The following is a 23,616-nucleotide window of genomic DNA, read 5'->3' on the forward strand; positions in this document are numbered from 1 at the left end:
TTGCATGAGATGTGGGGGGAAGGATGCAGTCCTTGAATTTTCTTGGATTTGTGGGTTCAAGGGTTGGGGCACATCTTCGTCAGGCTTTAGGAGTGTTCGGATCCATCACCACCTACTTCATCCCCAACCTTACTTTCACACTACCTACTATACTCATTTTCTATCACTGCATAACTAGTCACCACAAATGTAGAAGCTTAAAATAATATCCATTTCTTATCTCGTTGCTCTGTAGGTGAGAAGGCCAGGCCGGCTTGCCTGGGTTCTCTGCTTAGGATCAGTAGTGGTCACAGAACTCTGCCTCCCCCACCTGCCTCCATGCTAACAGTGTCACATCCAACAGAAATGAGATTCAGAAGGGAGTTGTGTGCGCTAAAGTTTAGGGAGCAGAGTTAGTAAAAGCAGAGCCTATTGGGGTAAAAAGATAGAATTGTGCCTGCAAAGGCAAGGACTAGCAATAAAAAATTGCTCTCCAAAGCCCATGGGCAAGAGCATTTCATGTACTTCCTATACTTACCATTTATTTATTTAACAAACTCTTTATTTATTTGTTGTGCTGGGTCTTAGTTGCAATATGTGGGATTCTTAGTTGTGGCTTGCAGGATCTAGTTCCTTGACAAGGGACTGAACCTGGGCCTCCTGCATTGGGAGTGCTGAGTCTTAGCACTGGAGTACCAGGGAAGGCCATTCCACCACTTTAAAAATAACAAGCAGCCAAATGCACCTTCTAAAATATGTCTAATGTGGATAAAATTCTAAACAGTGTTGCCAGAATGTATTAATGAAATAATGTATCTGAAAATACTGATTTCAGTATAACCAAATGATGTTATTACTATCCAAATGTTTCATATTTTAATATTTTTGTTATGTAAAAGAAGAGCTAACAGTTTTTGAAGATTTGTTATATGTCAAGTCCTACACCTTCACAAGGATTATGTCTCACAGTAACCTCTGCTGAGCAGTATTGTTATTTCCATTTTATAGATGAGGAAACTGGTGACCAGAAAAATTATGAACCCCAAAGCATGAACTCAGGAAGATAGAGCCAAGATTCAAATGCAGGTCTGTCTAGTGTCATGCCTGTTTGTGATCATTATGTTTTTCTATCGCCATTAAGGAAAGAGTCAGAGAGACAGTTGCAATCGGGGAGAAAGACCTGAAGATGGACAGATAAATGGAGGATACAAATATGGACCCAAGCTCTGGAATTACTGGAAAGGGCTCACTAGCTTAGGTAACCTGCTTTAGTGCAATTTACTTTTCATAGTCCTTCTGAAATTTTGTTTCATATACCTTGTTTTCATAATGTTTGAATGAAAATTAGTTCTTGAGTATTTGCTTGTTCTTTTTGACTCCCCCCACCTTTTTTTCCCCTTGCCAAATTGTCAGGAGTACCTTATGTGGCTGGGGTCAAGATGGAGAATTACTGTACTGATTAAATTGCTGTGGACAGAACAAAATTACCTCTTTGGAATTAAACCAAAATCTAGCCATGGCTAAATGTTCCCTACTTCTATAAGCAGCAAAACAGTGGGTATTTGAAGGATAGATACACTATGAAAGCTACCTCATCTAGGGAAAAAGAAAAAGAAAAAAAAGGAGACAGGGGGACTTCCCTGGTAGTACAGTGGACAAGAATGTGCCTGCCAATGCAGGGGACATGGGTTTGATCCCTGGTCTGGGAAGATTTCACATGTCTCAGAGCAACAAAACCCGGGCACCACAGCTACTGAGCCCATGCTCCAGTGCTCAGTAGCTGTAATTATTGAGCCCACATGCTCTAGGGTCTAAGCATGGCAACCACTGAGCCTGTGCACAACTACTGAAGCCTGTGCATCCCAGAGCCTGTCCTCTGCAACAAGAGAAGCCACTGTAATGAGAAGCCCGAACACTGCAAAGACGAATAGCCCCCGCTCCCACTGCAACTAGAGACACCCTTCACAAAGCAACAAAGATCCAGCACAGCCAAAAATAAAATTAATTAGTTAATTAAGAGACAAGGAAGCAAGTGACAGGTGGGATCATGGAGGGGAAACGGTGGCCTGGTAAATCAATGATGTTGGAAGTCTGGCCATCTGTTTAGGGGAGGAAAATGTTAGATCCTTACATCACTGGGTGCTTTTAAATGGCATGTAGTATATAATTAAATCCATCTTGTCACTATTATATTTATGGATTTATTTACCTAGTCCTGTATCAATATCACACTTTAAGGTTTTTATACAATATTTTGATAAATTGTAGGGTAGGACTTCCCTATTGCTGTATTTTAAAAATATATTGGCAAAACTAATACAATTATGTAAAGTTTAAAAATAAAATAAAATAAAATAAATATATTGGTTCCAAAGCAATGCTGAAAAACATCAAAGCTGAAGGCATCATACTCCCTCATTTCAAACCATTATTACAAATTATAGTAATGAAGACAGTATAGTACACAGATCAGTGGAACAGAATAGAGAGCCCAGAAATAAACCCACATATACATGGTCAATTTATGACAAAGGAACCAAGAATATATAATGGGGAAAAGACAGTCTCTTCAATAAATGGTGTTGGGAAAACTGAACAGCCAGATGCTAAAGAATCAAACTCGAACACAATCTTACACCATACGTAAAATTTAAAACAAATTGAAGACATTAACGTGAGATCTAAAACCGTAAAAATCCTAGAAGAAGACATAGGCAGTAAGGTCTTTGACATAGGTCTCAGTGATTATTATTTGAATCTGACACCAAAAACAAAGCAACAAAAGCAAGAATAAATAGCTTATACACAGAAAAGGAAGCCATCAACAAAATGAAAAGGCAACTTACTAAATGGGAGAAAATAGTTGTAAATCATATATGTAATAAGGAGCTAATATCCAATATACATAAAGAACCCATACAACTCAACAGCAAAGAAAACAGACAATCTGATTTAAGAACCAGCAGGGGATCTGAACAGATATTTTCCCAAAGAAAGCATACAGGAGGCCAACAGGTATATCTCACTATCATTAATCATCAGGGGAAAATGCAAGCCAAAACTACAGTGAGATATCACCACAACCCGTAAAAATGATTATTATTAAAAAGACAAGAAATAACAAGTGTTAGGATGTGAAGAAAAGAGAAACTTTGTGTATTGGTTTTGGGAATGTAAATTGGTACAGCCACCATGGAAAACACTGGAGGTTCCTCAAAATATTAAAAATAGAACTACCATAGGATCCAGTAATCCCATTTGAGGGTATTTATCCACAGAAAATGAAAACACTAACTTGAAAAGATATATGCACCCCCATGGGCATTGCAGCTTATTTGCAATAGCCAAGATGGATAAACAGATAAAGAAATCATGTACACATACATGAGTGACTCCTAGCGACCCCATGGACTGCAGCCTACCAGGCTCCTCCATCCATGGGATTTGCCAGGCAAGAGTACTGGAGTGGGTTGCCATTGCCTTCTCCACAATGGCATATTCAGTTCAGTTCAGTTCAGTTGCTCAGTCGTGTCTGATTCTTTGTGACCCCATGAACTGCAGCACACCAGGCCTCCCTGTCCATCACCAACTCCCGGAGTTCACTCAGACTCATGTCCATCGAGTCAGTGATGCCATCCAGCCAACTCATCCTCTGTCGTCCCCTTCTCCTCCTGCCCCCAATCCCTCCCAGCATCAGAGTCTTTTCCAATGAGTCAACTCTTCACATGAGGTGGCCAAAGTACTGGAGTTTCAGCTTTTGCATCATTCCTTCCAAAGAAATCCCAGGGCTGATCTCCTTCAGAAAGGACTGGTTGGATCTCCTTGCAGTCCAAGGGACTCTCAAGAGTCTTCTCCAACACCACAGTTCAAAAGCATCAGTTCTTTGGCGCTCAGCTTTCTTCACACTCCAATTCTCACATCCATACATGACCACAGGAAAAACCATAGCCTTGACTAGACGGACCTTTGTTGGCAAAGTAATGTCTCTGCTTTTCAATATGCTATCTAGGTTGGACTTAACTTTCCTTCCAAGAAGTAAGCATCTTTTAATTTCATGGCTGCAGTCACCATCTGCAGTGATTTTGGAGCCCCAAAAAATAAAGTCTGACACTGTTTCCACTGTTTCCCCATCTAGTTCCCATGAAGTGATGGGACCAGATGCCATGATCTTAGTTTTCTGAATGTTGAGCTTTAAGCCAACTTTTTCACTCTCCACTTTCACTTTCATCAAGAGGCTTTTTAGTTCCTCTTCATTTTCTGCCATAAGGATGGTGACATCTGCATATATGAGGTTATTGATATTTCTCCCGGCAATCTTGATTCCAGCTTGTGTATCTTCCAGTCCAGTGTTTCTCATGATGTACTCTGCATATAAGTTAAATAAGCAGAGTGACAATATACAGCCTTGACGTACTCCTTTTCCTATTTGGAACCAGTCTGTTGTTCTATGTCCAGTTCTAACTGTTGCTTCCTGTAATGTAGTAATGGCATATTACTCAGCCATAAATGAAGAATGGACTCTTACCATTTATAACAACAGGGATGGGCCCTGAGGGAATTACACTAAGTGAAATAAGTCAGAGAAAGACAAATACCATGCAACCTCTCTTATATGTAAAATCTTAAAGAAAAAATCACAAGCTTATAAACACAGAGAACTGATTGGTGGTTTCTAGAGGCAGGAGGTGGGGAGTGGGAGAATTGGTATAAATTTATTTTAAAATAAAAAGAACAAATGGGCAAAACAGTACATATTGTATGCTACATTTGTGAAAAAATATTATTGACTATTTTTCACATTTTCTCTTCCAGATGAACCTTATGAGTTGTCAAGTTTCACTTTAAAATTTCTTTTTTTCTTTCTTTTTTTTTAAAATTTTATTTTATTTTTAAACTTTACATAATTGTATTAGTTTTGCCAAATATCAAAATGAATCCGCCACAGGTATACATGTGTTCCCCATCCTGAACCCTCCTCCCTCCTCCCTCCCCATACCATCCCTCTGGGTCGTCCCAGTGCACTAGCCCCAAGCATCCAGTATCATGTATCGAACCTGGACTGGCAACTCGTTTCTTACATGATATTTTACATGTTTCAATGTCATTCTCCCAAATCTTCCCACCTTCTCCCTCTCCCACAGAGTCCATAAGACTGTTCTATACATCAGTGTCTCTTTTGCTGTCTCGTACTATTGAAAGTGTATCAAAGTGAAGTGAAGTTGCTCAGTCATGTCCTACTCTTTGTGACTCCATGGACTGTGTTCATGGACTCTTTGTGACCCCATGGACTACCAGGCTTCTCCGTCCATGGGATTTTCCAGGCAAGAATACTGGAGTGGGTAGCCATTTCCTTCTCTGGGAGATCTTCCTGACTCAGGGATTGAACCTGGGTCTCCCACATTGTAGGCAGATGCTTTACCTACTGAGCCACCAGGGAAGTTTAAAGTGTATCAAACTTATGGATTAATTTGTGGAATAACTGACATTTTTACACTGTTGAGACTTTGCATCAAGGAACATTCTATGTCTACCACTTGTTCCTTTTTTGTCTTTACGTAAATTTTGTGGTGTACGTAATTCGGGTTTTGCACATTTTTGGAAGTTTATTCCGAGACGCATAATAGTGTTTGTGACCATCGCACATGAAATTTTGGGGCATTCTACTCTCTCACTGGTGTACAGAACAGCTAGCTTATTGAATTCTTTTAAAGATATAATAATTCTTTGGATGATTTCCAAAATTTTCTGGGAAGACAGAGACACTGCCTGTTCAAAAGAATAAATAGTTCTCACTTCCTTTGTTCGTTCTTTATTAGCTAGGACCTCCAGCAAAATGTTGAATAGGACTAGTAGCAAAAAGTACTGCCTTTACTGGTCTTTCTTCTAACATTCACCATTCCAAATTATATTTGTTACAATTTTTTGATATGTACTCTTTATCAAGTAGAGGAGGCTTCCTTCTATTCTCAACTAGCCATAGTATTATTAATGGGTATTGAATTTAACCAAGTATATATTGTGAATCAGTTGAAATACAGTACTTGACTGGGCTGTGTTAATTTCCGGAGGTCCTCTTTCAGGCTCATGCAGTTGTTGCCAAAATTCAGTTCATTGTCACCTGGGGGCTGCCCTTATCTCCAAAAGGACCCTGATGTTCTTTCCCATGTGGCCTCTTATAGGTTCTCTGTTGTTCAGTCGCTAAGTCATGTCTAACTCATTTCGACCCAATGAACTGCAGCACACCAGGCTTCTCTGTCCATCACTATCTCCCTGAGTTTGCTCAAACTCATATCCATTGAGTCAGTGACGACATCCAACCATTTCATCCTCTGTCTCCCCCTTCTCCTCCTGTCCTCAATCTTTCCCAGCATCAGGGTCTTTTCCAGTGAGTCAGCTCTTTGCATTAGGTGGCCCAAGTATTGGAGCTTCAGCTTCAGCATCAGTCCTTCCAATGAATATTCAGGGTTGATTTCCTTTAGGATTGACTTTTTTGATCTCCTTGCTGTCCAAGGGACTCTCAAGAGTCTTCTCCAGCACCATGGTTTGACAGTGTCAATTCTTTGGCATTCAGCCTTCCTTACGATCCCTCATATCCATACAGGCTCTCTAAAGACCCTCTAACCACATGGCAGCTTGCTTTTCCAAAGCCAACAGAAGGCTCTCACTCCTGATTCCTCAGATGGAGTCTTACTTTATGTAAGGTTGTCACGAGAGTCATGTATTCAATTCTATAGTCTGTTCTGTTTGCTGTTAAGTTGCTCAATCGTGTTTGAGTCTTTGCAACCCACTAGGCTACAGTCCATGGGATTTCCCAGGCAAGAATACTGCAGTGGGTTGCCATTTCCTTCCCCAGGGGATATCTATGCCTATTTGATTCTATCCTGTCCTACTTCATTTTATTCACAGTTCCCACATTTCATTGGCTATAAGTAAGTCACTCAAGGGGAGGAGATCATATATTAAAGTTGTATATAAAGTTGCATCTATCACTTTCTCTCATTTAAAAAAATTCTCTATATTTGTGATCATACTCTTTCCAAAAAAATCCCTAAGGTTTTTTATTTGTGCCTTTATTTTTACTTAGATAGGTCAGATTTTTAAATTTTCAAAGAACTATTTGGTTTTGTTTTCTATGTAATTAATTTCTGCTTTATCTTCAGTTCTTTAAAAAATGTTTTAGATTTACATTGATATTCTTTTTCTCGTGCTTTTGAGTTGGATGTTTAACTCAAATTCATTTACCGTCAATCTTTCTAGAGTTTTAACATATACATGTAATAGAAACACACACACACATTTTCTTTAAGTACTGCTTTGCCTACATCCCACGGGTTTGGATAATTGTTTCTTTCAATATTGTTCATTTATAAAGAGTTTATACAAGGAGACTGGCAGAAGGAAAAACTACTGGGAGAGGAGCTGGATGTGGAGCCTTCTCAGCCCCATGGAGGGTTGTAGACGCCTTTTTTCTGCTCTGGTTATTCTCTGGTTCCTTTCTTTCCTTCCCTTTCCCACTTTTTCCAGTAGCTTCTCCCCCTCTCTCTCTCCCACTTTTCAAACAGCTCTCCGCTTCCAGTTCAAGTCCAAAGAACTGATAAACTCTTCCATAAATGGCCTGCTTTCCCGGAGAGTACCTGCCTTTTAAAAGTGGATTAGATAGAGAAAAGGGTTAAAAAAAAAAAATAATAATGCAAACAAAGGAATAGGTGAGTGACTGTGAAATTCTAACCTGAGAGGGAAGTAATTGAGTGGGAAGGAGAGAAAGGTGGTAGAATTCCGGTGTCTCTAAGGTGCCATAACTAGGAAAAGCAATCATGCAGCTTTATATATAAGGGGGATAATGGAGTTGGCCAATAAGTTTGTTCAGGGCTTTCTATAATATGTTACAGAAAAATCCAAACAAACTTTTTGGCTAACCCCATACATATTCTTTCTCACTGAAGCTTGTCAGACATAGGTGCTCCAGAGAAGGTGAAAGAATGGGACCCTAGAAGAATTGCTTCTCAGTGCAGTGTAGCGATCTGGCAAGGTACTGACAAATTTACTAGTAAGCTTACCATGGCTCTTAGACAAACTCTAAAAGAAAGAATACAACTGCCTGAACAAAATGGTTTTATTCTTTCAACAACTAGGTTGTTTCTTTGGAATATAAGCATCATGGGGCTGAACAAAGAATGCTAGCCATTCTATCCATTGTTCTAGTTTTGAATTTTACTAATTTGATCATAGACATAGAAGTAGATACAGATGTTCTGAAGACGGTGACTGTGCTGGGCAGAACATGGACCTCCAAAGACATCCATCTCTTAATCCCCAGAACCTGCAAAATGTACTTTGCAGATGTGACTGAATTAAGAATGTTGACATGGGATATCATCCTGGATTATCACATTTAGGATCAATGTAATCATAAGGGTGTAATAAAGGGAAAAGGGAGGCAGGGGAGTCATAGTCAGAGAAGGAGATAATACAATGAAATGATTCATTTGCTGGTTGTCAAACGCTATGGGGTCGCTGAGGGTCGGACACGACTGAGCGACTTCACTTTCACTTTTCACTTTCATGCATTGGAGAAGGAAATGGCAACCCACTCTGGTGTTCTTGCCTGGAGAATCCCAGGGACAGGGGAGCCTGGTGGGCTGTCATCTATGGGGTCGCACAGAGTTGGACACAACTGAAGTGACTTAGCAGCAGCAGCAGCAGAAGTGCCCAAAAAGACCAGAAAAGGAATTCTCTTCTGGAGCCTCCAGCATGAAGACACCTCTGCTGACACCTTGATTTTAGTCTCCGGAAACCCATTTCCAGCTTTCTGACTTCTGATCTCCAGAAGAGCAAGATTATAATTTGCTCTGTTTTAAGGCACTGCTGCTGCTGTGCAGTGCTTAGTCATGTCCAACTCTTTGCAACCCTATGGACTGTAGCCTGCCAGGCTCCTCTGTCCATGGGATTTTCTCGGCAAGAATACTGCAGTGGGTTGCCATTTCCTCCTCCAGTTTAAGGCACTATTTGGCAGTAATTTGCTAGTTGTGATAGGAAACTAATACAATACCAAAAGTTTGGTGGCCACAGAGTAGGCATCTGGGTATAATTGCTGGTTGGTAATTCTAATCTATGAAACCTAGAGTTTCTCAATATGAATATTGGATCTACCAGAGCCTAGTTTTTTCTGGTTTTCAGGATTTTTTTTTCTGAAATATTCTAGGTCTCACAAACGCACAACACTACATCACAATGGAACCGGTGAAGTTTGGGAATCTGGTAAATGACCTCAGCTGGACTCACAAATTCCTTGGCCCCTGGTACTGGAATCCAGGGCCTGGAGAAGTTCCATCTGAACCTGGACATCTCTGCCAGGATGAGCCATTCCTCCACAAATCTGCCATGCTGCTCACTTGTAATTGGGGTTTGGTCAATGAAACCTCTGGGGACTTTCCAGAGCATCCTGAGTCACTTGTCCATGTGGGTTTAGTGGGTTTGGAGAACACAGAATGCCTTTGAATTATGTTCAAAGAAAGGCATGCATGCACACTCTCTCATGTCTGACTCTTTGTGACCCCATGGACTGTAGCCCTCCAGGCACCTCTATCCATGGGATTTCCCAGGCAACAATACTGGAGTGGGTTGCCATTTCCTCCTCCGAAAGAAAGGAGTGCAGGAAAGTAAAAATCTAGATAGAGAGAGAAAGATTGAGGATGAAGGAAGGAAGCAAGGAGGGACTCTTTCTGCAGCCAATACCAGGGAAAGCCTGGTGTCAAGCTAATGATGCCCACCCAATTTTCCACCTTAATGGGCCCAGCAACGCTGCATGCAGAGCACGCTAATCAGAGAATAGAAACTGAAACACCTATTTTTTCAAAATTAAATTCTGGAAGAACTTGAGTCACTTTACTTTCAGATATTTATTTTATTCATTTTACTCACCTATAGACCAGGGCTTCAGAATATCTGCTCCTTTTCAAACTTCTTTCTGTTCCTCTGGAAAATGGAAACCAACGCAAATACTCAATATCATATTCTGAGCTAGACACTGTATCAGACACTTCATATTTTTAAATGGTGCTAAATCCATTAGGTAATTGCTATTGTCCCAGTTCTAACATGAAGTGAGCATAACCAGAGTGAGTGACTTTCATAAGGACTCATTTCTGGTAGAGGGGCTGGTGTTCAGGTAGAAACCTATCTAAGGCCTAGACTCTCGAGGGCTCTGCTCATTTTTGTGAAGTGAAAGTTGCTCAGTCATGTCCAACTCTTTGCAACCCATGGACTGTAGCCTGCCAGGCTCCTCTGTCCATGGGGATTTTCCAGGGAAGAACACTGGAGTGGGTGGCTGTTCCCTCCTCCAGGGGTTCTTCCCAACCCAGGGATTGAACACAAGACTCCAGCATTGCAGGTGGATTCTTTACCATCTGAGCCACCAGGGAAGCCCCTGCTCACATTTAATATTTATCTTGGCTTCTGTGGTGGCTTAGCAATAAAATATCTGCTTGCAGTGCAGAAGGCTGGGTTTGATCCCTGGGTTGGGAAGATCCCCTGGAGAAGAAAATGGCAACCCACTCCAGCATTCTTGCTTGGAGAATCCCATGGACAGAGGAGCCTGGCAGGGCTACAGTCCATGGGGTTGCAAAAGTTGGACATGACTTAGTGACTGAACCACCACCACCCACCAATATGTACCTGACATTTGTTTAGTACCTGCTGTGTACCAAGCATTGTTCAGTGAGATGCAGACAGCAGTGAACAAAGATAATAATTACTGTCCTCAAAAAATTTACATTCTATTGTGTTGGCAAGACTCTAGGTTTACTTCATTGGTACCCTAGGATATTCAGCAATATAAATACATCATATGGCAGTCAGAGAGATGATTAATTCTGAGCAACATCCTGGTTATGCTTTCCATGGGCACCTGACTTCAACCTTAACATGAGCCCAGAGAGAGTTTTGAGTTCACACTTCATGTTAATTTGCGTATTTAACAAGAAGGGCTGGAATTATGCATTTGTGATTCAGGTTTTATCTCTAGATGACTCCCAAGGGATGACAGGCAATTGTGTATTTCTCAAGTACCTCTGCCTTCTGTCCTGCTCTTTGAGGACTTGAACACTCCAGGGCCAGCAAGGCAGCTGGCCTGGACTGGATGTTCCTTAAATATTGAATCTCAGTATGTGTGTGTGATTCTCTCAGTTGTATCCGACTCTTTGTGACCCCATGGACTGTATCCAGCCAGGCTTCTCTGCACATGGAATTCTCCAGGACAGAAGACTGGAGTGGGTTGCCATTTCCTACTCCAGGGGATCTTCCTGACCCAAGAATCGAACCCGGGACTCCTGCATTGCAGGCAGATTTGTTATTGTCTGAGCCACCTGATACAGATGTATTGAATCCAAAGTCTCCTTAAATGTGGAAATTCAATAAATTCTTTCATGTGGGTAATTCCCATAGCTCCCTATACTTCTTATAACTTCTGTCTCACATTACTTTTCCATGCTGCCAGAAGTACAGTGGATTTCTATGAAAATGAATTTTTCACTTTTAAAATATTTTTAACAGGCAGTGAATGGGATTACTACCATAATTGTTGAAACACACAGATGTGTGAAGCAAAGGAAAATGTTTTGGTGTATATAGGTAGAAATATGAAGACCTGTGCTCTAAAGCACTTACAGGCATGCTTGTCTCAAAGATGGAACTCTTGGAGCAGCCTGCCACCTTCAGGATAACTTCACAATTAACACTACCAGAGAACACTGGTTTTAGCCTCTGCAAATTCCAAATACCAATTCCAGTAAGAACATTTCATGATAGTTAATGGTGGAAGCTATGTCCCTTGTAGAACTTTTGGTATGATTACTATATGCAATAATTTTATTAGTTTTCTTTAAAGAAAACAGCCCTTTCTTTAGTTTGAGATTCTTTTAAAAATCATTACTTAACTTACTGTTGTCTCATTTCACTGCTTTTAAACTTCATTTTGCTGAGAGCTGAGAACCCTAAAAACAGATCTTACAGCCACAGTCTGAAAAATACTGTAACTTTGGAAACTCTGCCACTTTTTAGTGGGTTCTTTATGAATTAATGACAATATTTTTGAAGAATCTTAAATAAAAGCAACACTGTAATCCTTTCAGAGGGAGAAGGAAGAGGGAGAGAAGGGGAGGGAGGGAGAGAGAGACAAAGAGGAAGATTAAGAAAACATGTAACACCGCTCGTTTTTGTTGTTGTTGTTTTTTTTTTTTCCTATTGGCTGTTCCTTTCACTAAATTACAAGGAGGTCTCCGTGGCTTAAAAAGAATAAGAAAGGTATAGAACAAAGGAGAGATAGGCTAAGGTATGACGCAATGACTCAATGCTTAATGGCACAGAGACACAACACAAATTAGCATTGCTAAGTCACTTCAGTCGTGTTCGATTCTGTGCGACCCCATAGACGGCAGCCCACCAGGCTCCCCCGTCCCTGGGATTCTCCAGGCAAGAACACTGGAGTGGGCTGCCATTTCCTTCTCCAATGGATGAAAGTGAAAAGTGAAAGTGAAGTCGCTCAGTCGTGTCCGACTCTTAGCGACCCCATGGATTGCAGCCTACCAGGCTCCTCCGTCCATGGGATTTTCCAGGCAAGAGTACTGGAGTAGGGTGCCATTGCCTTCTCCAAATTAGCATTAAAAATACACAAAAAGAAGGAAAAGGAGAGCATAATGGAAATCGAGAGGTCAAATGCTTTAAGACAGCGCGATGTAAAAGATTCTGGGAAGAACAGGGCTCAGATTCAGACGCAACAGGCAACGGGACAGGAAAATAAGCGACATTTAAACAAAAGAGCGACAGAACAAATATTCATCGAGAATGAGTAAAATTTCACTATTTTCCTTTCATAAAAGGAGGAAATGGCTTTTTTAGAACCTTCCTTTAGCCATTAATTGCATTTATATTGGCTTCCTCTGGTTGCACCGACCTGTGAAAGAACTCAAGGTCAAGTTGCTTAGACTTTGATTCTCAGCCTGCAACTGTGGGATCACGTGGGGAACTTGAACCAACGCCAGGCCTCACTCGGGAGGGATTAAATCAGAAAACCTGGGGGAAATCCCGGCAAGAAAACTGTTTTAAAACTTCCCGCCGGACTCCACCAGGCTGAAGAGCGTAAAAACAAGGTGTGCCCAAGCCCTAAATCCCGCCCCAAATCGCGGGAAGCAGCCGCAGGTGGGAGTATGTCTCCGCCCCAGAGGGAGGTGCTCCCTTTGAGATATTCTGGGTGGAGACGCGGCGTGTGCCCTCCCGACCGCTAGGGGGCGAACTGCACGCATTTAGCGCGCGTTTTGAAGCTCCAGTGCGGGTCACCCCCAGACGTGCGCATGCTCCGGTGTGTCCCGGAGGTCGCCCGCGCCGGTGTTTAACCACGTGTGGTGTAACTTAGGGCATCATGTTGTGAAGAAATGGGGGCTGCAGTGGCTCGCGCAGTCAGGAATTTCAACCTAGAGAACCGGGCGGGACGGGAAATCAGCAGAATGAAGCCTTCCCCCGCTCCCAGGCACCCCTCCACCAAGAACCTCCTGCTAGAGCAGATGAGCAGTAAGTGGTGTCTCGGGTCCCGGCGCTCGGTCTCCAGGTGTGGGTTGAGTGGTGGACCTCGGTGCAGTGGTGGGGGTGACCGGGGTCAGCCGCAATCACCTGGGTCAGCCGCAATCACCTGGGTCAGCCGAACTCGGGAAGGTGGCGCCACCGGGCTGGTGACATTGAGACTGTCTCCTTGCTCCCGCGGAGTCGGCGGCTCCGCCTACTTCGTAGCCTTGGAGGTGTCGGCGTCTGCCCATGCTGACCCCGCCCTCGCCGGCTTTAATACTTTGCGGCATGATACAAGGAATCAGAAGCAATCCTATGCGAGAGAACTTTCTAGACGTCTTCGCCGAACAGTGGACACCGAACTTGACCTAGCATTATGAGTTACATTTAAAACACGTCCTATTGTGTTCGAGTGAATGTTGATTAAGCAAAAAATGAAGTGACTGTCTTAAACAGAAAGCAACTCAAAGATTTAGAAAACGAATTTAATGGTTGCCGGGGGAGGAGGGGCCGTGTAAGGGATAGTTAGGGACTTTGGGAAGGTCATGTACACGCTGCTGTATTTAAAATGGGTAACCAACAACGGCCTATTGTATAGCACATGGAATTCTGCTCAGTATTATGTGCCAGCCTGGATAGGAGGGGGATTTGGGGGAGAATGGATACATGTGTATGTATGGCTGAGTCCCTTTCCTGTTCACCTGAAACTACCACAGTATTGTTAATCAGCTGTACCCCAATGCAAAATAAAAATTTTAAAGTTTTTGAGGAAAAAAAGTGACTGTTTTGTGTTAAGTGTTAGGATCTTATAGGAAATTTTCTTTTTTTTTTTTACATTTGTAACATTCTTTTTCTTTCCTTAGGCCATCCAGAAATTAAGGGAGAAATTGATAGGAAAGATGACAAACTGCTGTCATTACTAAAAGACGTGTATGTTGATTCCCAAGATCCCGTGTCTTCTTTGCAGGTAATGTGTGTTTTCATTAAGTAAATATATATTATAACTCCTTGGAGCTCCAGGAGAATCACGTAGAGAAGTGTGGCAAATAGTAAAAGAGAGTGAGGGCTCTGCATGTTTATACATGTGTCAGTGTGCTTCTGAACCAGAATGCAGAGCTTTGGCAAAGTTGAAGCACAGAGGTCTAAGCAAGAGGTATTTGCTGAAATCTAAAAGACTTGTGAAAAAATAAGTAACAGACTTGTGAAAGGATTATTTGAATGCACCTCTATTATTTCAGAATTTATAGGATTTGGTAGGAAATTCCTACCAAATGACAGTTGGTCACTTGAATGACATTTGAATGACACCAAGAGAGAGCTTTTGGAGAAGGCAATGGCACCCCACTCCAGTACTCTTGCCTGGAAAATCCCATGGACGGAGGAGCCTGGAAGGCAGCAGTCCATGGGGTCGCTGAGGGTTGGCCATGACTGAGCGACTTCACTTTCACTTTTCACTTTCATGCATTGGAGAAGGAAATGGCAGCTCACTCCAGTGTTCTTGCCTGGAGAATCCCAGGGACAGGGGAGCCTGGTGGGCTGCCGTCTATGGGGTCGCACAGAGTCGGACACGACTGAAGTGACTTAGTAGTAGTAGTAGTAGTAGTAAGAGAGAGCTTTAATACTATTTTCTCTTCCTTCAGTGGTTTGAGGTATGTTCTGATATCAGAACATTTTTTAGTATTGTGTTGTTGGTGGGCTGTTTGTTTGTTTTTAAGAAAATATTCAGATAAGATCTGTAAAATCAGGGAGATGGCAGAATAAACTGGGAGTGGGAACCTGTATGTAAATATCAGGCACAAGTGCTCTGTGTACAGTGATGAACACAGCAGTTCTAGTCCTTGCTGTCACAGTGCTTATAGTGTTGTGAGGGACACAGGCATTAAACAACTGAGCAGCCACAGGTACATAATTGCGAAGTCTGTAAAGAGGAAATGTAGGCACTGAGCATATCAGAGGGAGCTGTTTGAGACAGAAGGACCAGGGATGGTTTCTGAGGAAGTGGCCTGAACAACAGCTGGGTGTTAGCCAGATGAGTTCATGGGGGCAGGAAGCTTCTAAGCAGGGAGAAGACTTTGATTAAAGGAGAGGGAAGTACCAGTGACCATTCCCTTTTCATTCTAAAATTCTCCAAAGTCTTTCTCTGTAGATAGGCAATAAACTGCACAGATACGTTAATAGTTATTAGTATAATTTTAAGTAGGGAAGAGAAAACGCACATGTAAAGTAAGGTTTGTAACTTGTTACAACAGTTATAGGGTTCGGTTATCAGATGTTCACATACACACACACACAAATATATAGGGGTTGATGTTTGTGTTCTTTATATTTAGACAGGTGTTGGATAATACTTCGGTATTGTTTCTCTCACATGTACTTATTCATTCTAAAATTAACTCTTGGGGAACAAAAACCATTTAATACTTCTGTATAAAATATAGAAATGTAAATATAATACTTAGGGGATACACAGTGGTGTTAAAATTTCTTGGAGTGGTATTAGGAAAAATCTGAAAAAACTCATTCATGGGCAAGTGATAGTGAAGAAAAGGTTGAAATGCCTATTTATGTTTGTCTCTTTTTCTTTTGGGCAGTTCATAATTTTCTTAATGATTTGTGATGTCTTTAGACATCAGTGATGCTGTGGCTCTCATATGTCAAATAATTTACTTTTGTCCAACTTTTTATCTATTGCTATTCAAAATTTTGTGAAATATATTAGCCTTTTTGTCTTTCATTGTATGGACTCAGTCTAACATAAAGTCTTCTATATTTTCTTAGTACTTTTATGATTATATATTTTATGTTAAAATCTTTATTTGGCATTAAATAAAGTTTTTGGTGAGGGAGAACTTTTCAACTGGATGGTCAGTTGTCTAAATATAATTTATTGAATAACCCAGTCCTTTCCCCACTCATTTAAAATGCTAATACATACACTTATAAGTCTGTTAACGGATTCATCAGTTCTATTTAATTTTTATGTCTACACTAGAATTATACTATTTTAATTAATAAAACTTTGTAAAGTATCTTGATACCTGTTATGATCATCCTTCTTTCTTTTCAGAAGTTCTTTGACTCTTGCCACACATTTTTTCCCCATATGAACAGGTTCTTGAAAAGTCCTATTTTGATTTTGAGTGTAATTGAATTGGAATTTATAGATTAATTGAGAATTAACATTTTTGTTTTATTGAGTCTTTGAAGGGTACAGGGAAGATTGTTACTATGAGATCTCTTTTCTCCCTAAGTTTTTAACTATTTATTGCTAATATGTCACACAAAAAAAGTGATTTTTGTATTGCACGTGCCTGCTTTGCTAGGTTATTATTTCTCTTTGTTTTTCAGTTGATTCTTTTATATTTTTCTAAAGATATTCTCATACCATTGGAATGGAATTACAATTTTCTCTCTCTCTAGTGTTTATACTTAATTCTCCTCTTACTGTGTCTATTATTCTGTCCTGTTCTTTCCTTGCATAGGGTGCCTGTAATTAATTAAAATAAAGTGATTTGGTCTGATTGAAAAATACTTTTATCACAGGATGTTTTGTTCTATTTTTAATTTGCTAAGAGTTTTTTTTTTTTAATTAAAAGAGGATGTTGAATTTATCAGATTTTTTCAGTGTCATGTTAATTTTAGTATTTAATATTAATCAGAAGGGAAAACTGGATTAAAAAAGTATATATTAGGTGGTAAGAAGATACAGAACTAGGAAGATAAGGGAAACTTGAGTTTTTGGAAAGTGAAGAAGTTAGGAGTGTTTCAGGCCAGAGTTACAATATGAAGGTAGGAGAGTGTGTGGTGCCTTTAGAGTTCAGTACAGTTAGGAGCTAGTGGCTCAATGGTAAAGAACCTGTCAGTGCAGGAGCTGCAGGAGACTTGGGTTCATTACCTGGGTGGGGAAGATCCACTGGAGGAGGGAGGCAGTGGCAACTCACTTCAGTTTTCTTGCCTAGGAAGTCCCATGGATAGAGGAGCCTGGTGGGGTTGCAAAGAGCTGGACACAACTGAGCAACTGAGAACGCACACACCCACAGTTAGAAGAAAGTATGAGGGATGAATCTGGGTTGATGAAATGGGGTGGGGTAGAAAGTCAGTAGGGGCCAAATCATGAAGGTTGTATTTGTCTTGCTAAGGAATTTGAGTTTTATCCTGAGGGCAGTTGGAAGTCATTGAAGAGTTTCCTGTGGAAGAGTGACTTCAGATCTGCTTCATTCTGAGGGCAGTTTTGAGGGTGGGCTGGGAGGGAGGGAGGGAAAGGCATTTTACCCAGTTAAGAGGAGACCAGGCTTTTGCAGTAATTCCCGTAAGAGACATTGGCTTGGACAAGGGTAATTAGTGACTGGGAGAGAATGAACAGGTTTGAGAGGGACTTAGAAGCATGAGCAGGATTTGATCATTGATTGGTTGTAATGAGTGAGGAGAGGGAAATGTCAAATATAAGAGAAACTGAGTTTTGAAGTGGGCTATGAGAGATGGGTGGAGTTGGTCCCTGAGCTAGAGAATATGGGGACAAAATTGTATTTTCAGAGAAAAGGGACAAGTTCAGCTTTAGACAAGTTGATCTTTGAGGTACTTATAGGTTATCAAGTAAAAATGTAGTTAGTCATTTGGGAATTGGGATCTGAAAGTCAGGAGAAAGGTCAAGGTTTGAGACCATATTTGACAGTCATTGATGTGTGGATAATAATAAGGGGATGGTGGGATTGCTTGGGGGGAATGTGTAGAGTGAGAAGAGGGCCTGGGCCAGAACTTGGGGGCATACTAACATTTACAGGGTAGCTGAAGTGAATAGACCGCAAGGAAGGAACCACTGCGGAGACAGATGGAACACTAGGAGAGAGGTGGTATGGAAACCAAAGCAAAAATAGTTGTGGGTATGTGGGAGTGGTCAGCAGTGTTTGCTTAAAAAATGTCCTCTGGATTAAGATGTAATCCTCTGGATATGAGATCACAAGTACTATTTTTTAAAGCTGAACTGAAAAGAAGGAAACTGATCATAAAAGAAGAGTTGTTGGGTTTGATGATATTTACAATATCATGGTAATCCAAGTCTATGTCCTGACTAGTAGTGCTGAAGGAGCTGAAGTTGAATGGTTCTATGAAGACCTACAATTCCTTCTAGAACTAACACCAAAAAAGGATGTCCTCTTCATCATAGGGGACTGGAATGCAAAAGTAGGAAGTCATGAAATACCTGAAGTAACAGGCATATTTGGCCTTGGGGTACAGAATGTAGCAGGGCAAAGACTAATAGAGTTCTGCCAAGAGAATGAACTGGTCATAGCAAACACCCTCTTCCAACAACACAAGAGAAGACTCTACACATGGACATCACCAGATGGTCAACAATGAATCAGACTGATTATATTCTTTGTAGCCAAAGATGGAGAAGTTCTATACAGTCAGCAAAAACAAGACCGGGAGCTGACTGTGGTTCAGATCATGAACTCCTTATTGCCAAATTCACACTTAAATGGAAGGAAGTAAGGCAAATCATTAGACCATTCACGTATGACCTCAATCAAATCCCTAACGATTATATAGTGGAAGTGAGAAATAGATTTAAGGGACTAGATTGATAGAGAGCCTGATGAACTATGGATGGAGGTTTGTGACATTATATAGGAGACAGGGAGCAAGATCATCCCCAAGAAAAAGAAATGGAAAAAAGCAAAATGGCTATCTGAGGAGGCCTTACAAATAGCTGAGAAAAGAGAAGCCAAAAACAAAGGAGAAAAGGAAACATATACCCATTTGAATGTAGAGTTCCAAAGAATAGCAAGGAGAGATAAGAAAGCCTTCCTCAGTGAAAGTGAAGTCGCTTAGTCGGGTCCGACTCATTGTGACCCCCGTGGACTGTAGGCCACCAGGAAATAGAGGAAAACAATAGAGTGGGAAAAACTAGAGATATCTTCAAGAAAATTAGAGATACCAAGGGAACATTTCATGCAAAGATGGGCTCGATAAAGGACAGAAATGGTATGGACGTAATAGAAGCAGAAGATATTAAGAAGAGGGGGCAAGAATACACAGAAGAACTGTACAAAAAAGATCTTCATGACCCAGATAACCACGATGGTGTGATCACTCACCTAGAGCCAGACATCCTGGAATGTGAAGTCCAGTGGGCATTAGGAAGCATCACTGTGAACAAAGCTTGTGGAGGTGATGGAATTCTAGTTGAGCTGTTTCAAATCCTGAAAGATGATGCTGTGAAAGTGCTGCACTCAATATGCCAGCAAATTTGGAAAATTCAGCAGTGGCCACAGGACTGGAAAAGGTCAGTTTTCATTCCAATCCCACAGAAAGGCAATGCCAAAGAATGCTCAAACTACTGCACAATTGCACTCATTTCACACACTAGTAAAGTAATGCTCAAAATTCTCCAAGCCAGGCTTCAACAATATGTGAACCATAAACTTCCAGATGTTCAAGCTGGATTTAGAAAAGGCAGAGGAACCAGAGATCAAATTGCCAACATCTGCTGGATTATCGAAAAAACAAGAGAGTTCCAGAAAAATACTGTTTCTGCTTTATTGACTATGCCAAAACCTTTGACTGTGTGGATCACAATAACTGTGGAAAATTCTGAAGGAGATGGGAATACCAGACCACCTGACCTGCCTCTTGAGAAATCTGTGTGCAGGTCAGGAAGCTACAGTTAGAACTGGACTTGGAACAGCAGACTGGTTCCAAATAGAAAAAGGAGTACGTCAAGGCTGTATATTGTCACCCTGCTTATTTAACTTCTATGCAGAGTACATCATGAGAAACGCTGGGCTGGAAGAAGCATAAGCTGGAATCAAGATTGCTGGGAGAAATATGAATTACCTCAAATAAGCAGATGATAACCACCACTATGGCAGAAAGTGAAGAAAAACTAAAGATCCTCTTGATGAAAGTGAAAGTAGAGAGTGAAAAAGTTGGCTTAAGGCTCAATATTCAGAAAACTAAGATCATGGCATCTGGTCCCATCAGTTCAGTTCAGTTCCTGAGTCATGTCCGACTCTTTGCGACCCCATGAATTGCAGCATGCCAGGCCTCCCTGTCCATCACCAACTCCCAGAGTTCACCCAAATCCACATCCATTGAGTCTGTGATGCCATCCAGCTATCTCATCCTCTGTCGTCCCCTTTTCTTCCTGCCCTCAATCCCTCCCAGCATCAGTCTTTTCCAGTGAGTCAACTCTGCATGAGGTGGCCAAAGTACTGGAGTTTCAGCTTTAGCATCATTCCTTCCAAAGAACACCCAGGACTGATCTCCTTAGAATGGACTGGTTGGATCTCCTTACACTCCTGAATACTCATTGGAAAGACTGATGTTGAAGCTGAAGCTCCAGTACTTTGGACACCTGATGCTAAGAGTTGACTCACTGGAAAAGACCCTGATGCTGGGAAAGATTGAAGGCAGGGGGAGATGGGGACGACTGAGGATGAGATGGTTGGATGGCATCACTGACTCAATGGACATGAATTTGAGTAAACTCTGGGAGTTGGTGATGGACAGGGAGGCTTGGCGTGCTGCAGTCCATGGGGTTGCAAAGAGTTGGACATGACTGAGCGATTGAACTGAACTGAATATGAATACAAAACTAGGGAAAAGAATGAAGATTGTCAGGTAAGCTGTTAGAGCAGCATCAGGTTCCTGCCCTCCTAAAGCAGTTTATTGTTTCCAACCAACTTGTTATTCTTTTAATATATATGAAATAATGTGGTGAGTGGATGGTATCCATTTGATTGATTTCTACCTAATGATTGAACTATGGTTGTGAAATGGTGATATGGCAAAAGCACCATCAAACTAAGACTCATCTTAAAGAGAAAATGTAGTTTGGAGAAGCATGGGTAATACTTGTTTGAAGAAGAAAAATAGAGATTCAAGGCACGAAAGTAGATGTCAAATCCTTGCTCTCATCCTAAAAGCCTGTTTTTTGGTTTTTGTCTTTTGATACTAGGTAAAGGATGCCACAGCACGTCAGAAGCCTGAGTTCAGGTTGCCGAAAGACCATCAGTTTGACATGATGGACGTTAAGAACATTCCCAAAGGCAAAATTTCCATTGTAGAGGCATTGACACTTCTCAATAATCATAAACTTTATCCAGACACATGGACTGCTAAGAAAATAGCTGAAGAATACCATCTAGAACAGCAAGATGTAAATTCCCTTCTCAAATATTTTGTGACTTTTGAAGTCAAAATCTTCCCCCCTGAAGGCAAGAAAGCAATAGAATCAAAATGAAGAGAATCTTGACAGGACTTTTCCTGTCCTCATCCCCATGCCCTGTTTATTTTCTTCATTTGTAGCAGGTTTAATTATATAAATTACCAATTGTGTTGAGCTACCTCTTTGTGAGAGCTTGCTATTTATGAACTCTTTTGAATATTCAGGATGGCTGATAGGATTGACTTTTCTCTCTGTTAAACTTTGGTTTAGTTTGTGTTCTTACGTAATATCAGCATGACTAATCAGCACATGTATAATTTACTGTAAATAAAAATTACTGTATTTTAAGCAAATCTATCATCAGCTTTTAAATTGGTCATGTAGCCTCTTGGGAAATATCCTGAATCCTTTCTTTAACATTCAGAGCTTCATCTTCCAGTGTAGGTAGCTGGTTTATTCTTCCTGTGAAATAGTGAAAGGAAGAGTTTTCCTGACTCTTAAGACTGTGAGTTTTTTTTGTTGAGGAAAGGGACGCTTGACATTGAAGTCCAATAACAATGTTTCCTGAATAATGGCAGACAGGAGACTGGATACAAAACAGTAGAAAATATATTTTTATTACTGTTCCAGGGAAAAAGAACTAGTGGAGACTTACTTTGTTTTGAATGAATTTTACATATAAAATAACTTTTTAAAAATACAAGCAAGAATTGGTGTTTATAAAATTTTGTCAGCCTCTGCTTTGACAACCAAACAGGTAAGTCCAAAAGCTTTCAGAGAGGCAGGTGGTAGAAACTCTCTGAAAAAAAAATAAGTTTTCTGTGGACTTAATGTAAAAGTACAAGATAATTTTAAAGCATAGTTAAAGAACCATGGTAAATTGAATTTGGTGATCAAATACATGTGTTTTTTTCCGATTTAAATACTGGCTGAAAGAAGAGATAAAAAATTACAAGTAGAAATATAACGTTTGATCACTGCAAAAGACTTGGAAAATTGCTGTCTCGATCATTTAACAAACTTAGGAGCACAGTGTGAGCCAGTACTAGGGTCTTCAGCAAGGTTGTGTAAGTTTAGCTCTGCAATATTACTACCTCTGGGAGTTTGGGTAGATTGCATAACCTCTTTGAGATTGTTTCCTCTATAAAATGAATATAATGCTGCTTTATTAAGTCCAAAGGTTACTGTGAAGATGCATAATAACTACAAAGGATGGAACAAATTCGACTTGAATTTTTGCAGTTCAGATGAGAAGCCTGAGGAAGTTTCCTGACCTATTTAAGATTATTCTGTAGTTTATGACATAGTCAGGCCCAGAATTTAGGATTTTAAAGTCCTAGTGGTATATTTTTTCTGTGAGCTGTGGGAATACTCGTAGAATGTGGTAAGAAAAATTTCAAGTTATCAGTGTTTTTCTGAGGGAAGACAGGCATCCCCGTCTTCCCAGGAATTTCCCCTGGGAATAATATGGAAGGTGCTGAGGAATTAAGCATGGTGATGGAATGAGGCCTTTGTAACGCTGAGAAGAGAAAAACTGACGGAGATGGGAAGATTTTAAGCTGTGTTCAGATGCAGTTTCATTATGTGAATCAACTATCCCTAGACCATATTTGGTTCAAAACCTTTTTTTTTTTTTTTTAAGAAAACAAGAATTCTGTCTATAAAATTGTGTTTTAGAAATTCAGTAAATCATCAAAACTGTTTTCCTTTACCAAATAAAGGTCAGTACCTGTACCTGAATCATAGTAATGCTGTTTCTGAGCCATCTTCACTATTCAGATCTACACTGTGGATAGGTAGCTGTAAATATGGCTGTGGTTATGTAGTGTCGCATGATATAGTCCTTCCCATATCATTGATTAGCCTATTACTGCTTTGTATCATGTGTAGGAGAGTGTTGGGTAGTAGTGGTG

The 23,616-nt window shown here is 40.7% G+C and overlaps 1 protein-coding gene and 2 long non-coding RNA genes across 4 annotated transcripts in view; 2 read left to right on the top strand and 1 right to left on the bottom strand.

The window, feature by feature from the left end:
- LOC147365970 (uncharacterized) overlaps positions 1–9,425 on the top strand; it is a 27,908-nt gene extending 18,483 nt beyond the window's left edge. Inside the window, exon 5 of one of the 2 annotated variants that reach the window (XR_015133094.1) lies at positions 9,182–9,425. This is a non-coding gene — a long non-coding RNA (uncharacterized LOC147365970). Of the gene's footprint in view, positions 1–1,120; positions 1,335–9,181 lie in introns of those variants that run through there. The other variant, XR_015133093.1, reaches the window with a different exon arrangement.
- On the bottom strand, positions 4,827–14,389 carry LOC147365971 (uncharacterized). Its single transcript, XR_015133100.1, has 3 exons — positions 13,642–14,389; positions 9,901–9,954; positions 4,827–7,617 (listed from the first exon to the last, which is right to left on the bottom strand). It is a non-coding gene; the product is annotated as an uncharacterized LOC147365971 (long non-coding RNA).
- NDUFAF4 (NADH:ubiquinone oxidoreductase complex assembly factor 4) lies at positions 13,338–22,056 on the top strand. Its single transcript, XM_086317675.1, has 3 exons — positions 13,338–13,542; positions 14,397–14,500; positions 21,494–22,056. The coding sequence occupies exons 1-3, from the start codon at positions 13,407–13,409 to the stop codon at positions 21,776–21,778; spliced, it is 525 nt and encodes a 174-aa protein (XP_086173801.1). The 5' UTR covers positions 13,338–13,406; the 3' UTR covers positions 21,779–22,056.
- Positions 22,057–23,616: the final 1,560 nt, after the last annotated feature.

Source organism: Bos grunniens, chromosome 9 (genome assembly GCF_055505025.1).
Source record: "Bos grunniens cultivar Pamir isolate PY7600 chromosome 9, Bosgru_T2T1.0, whole genome shotgun sequence".
NCBI classification, from domain to species: Eukaryota; Metazoa; Chordata; class Mammalia; order Artiodactyla; family Bovidae; genus Bos; species Bos grunniens.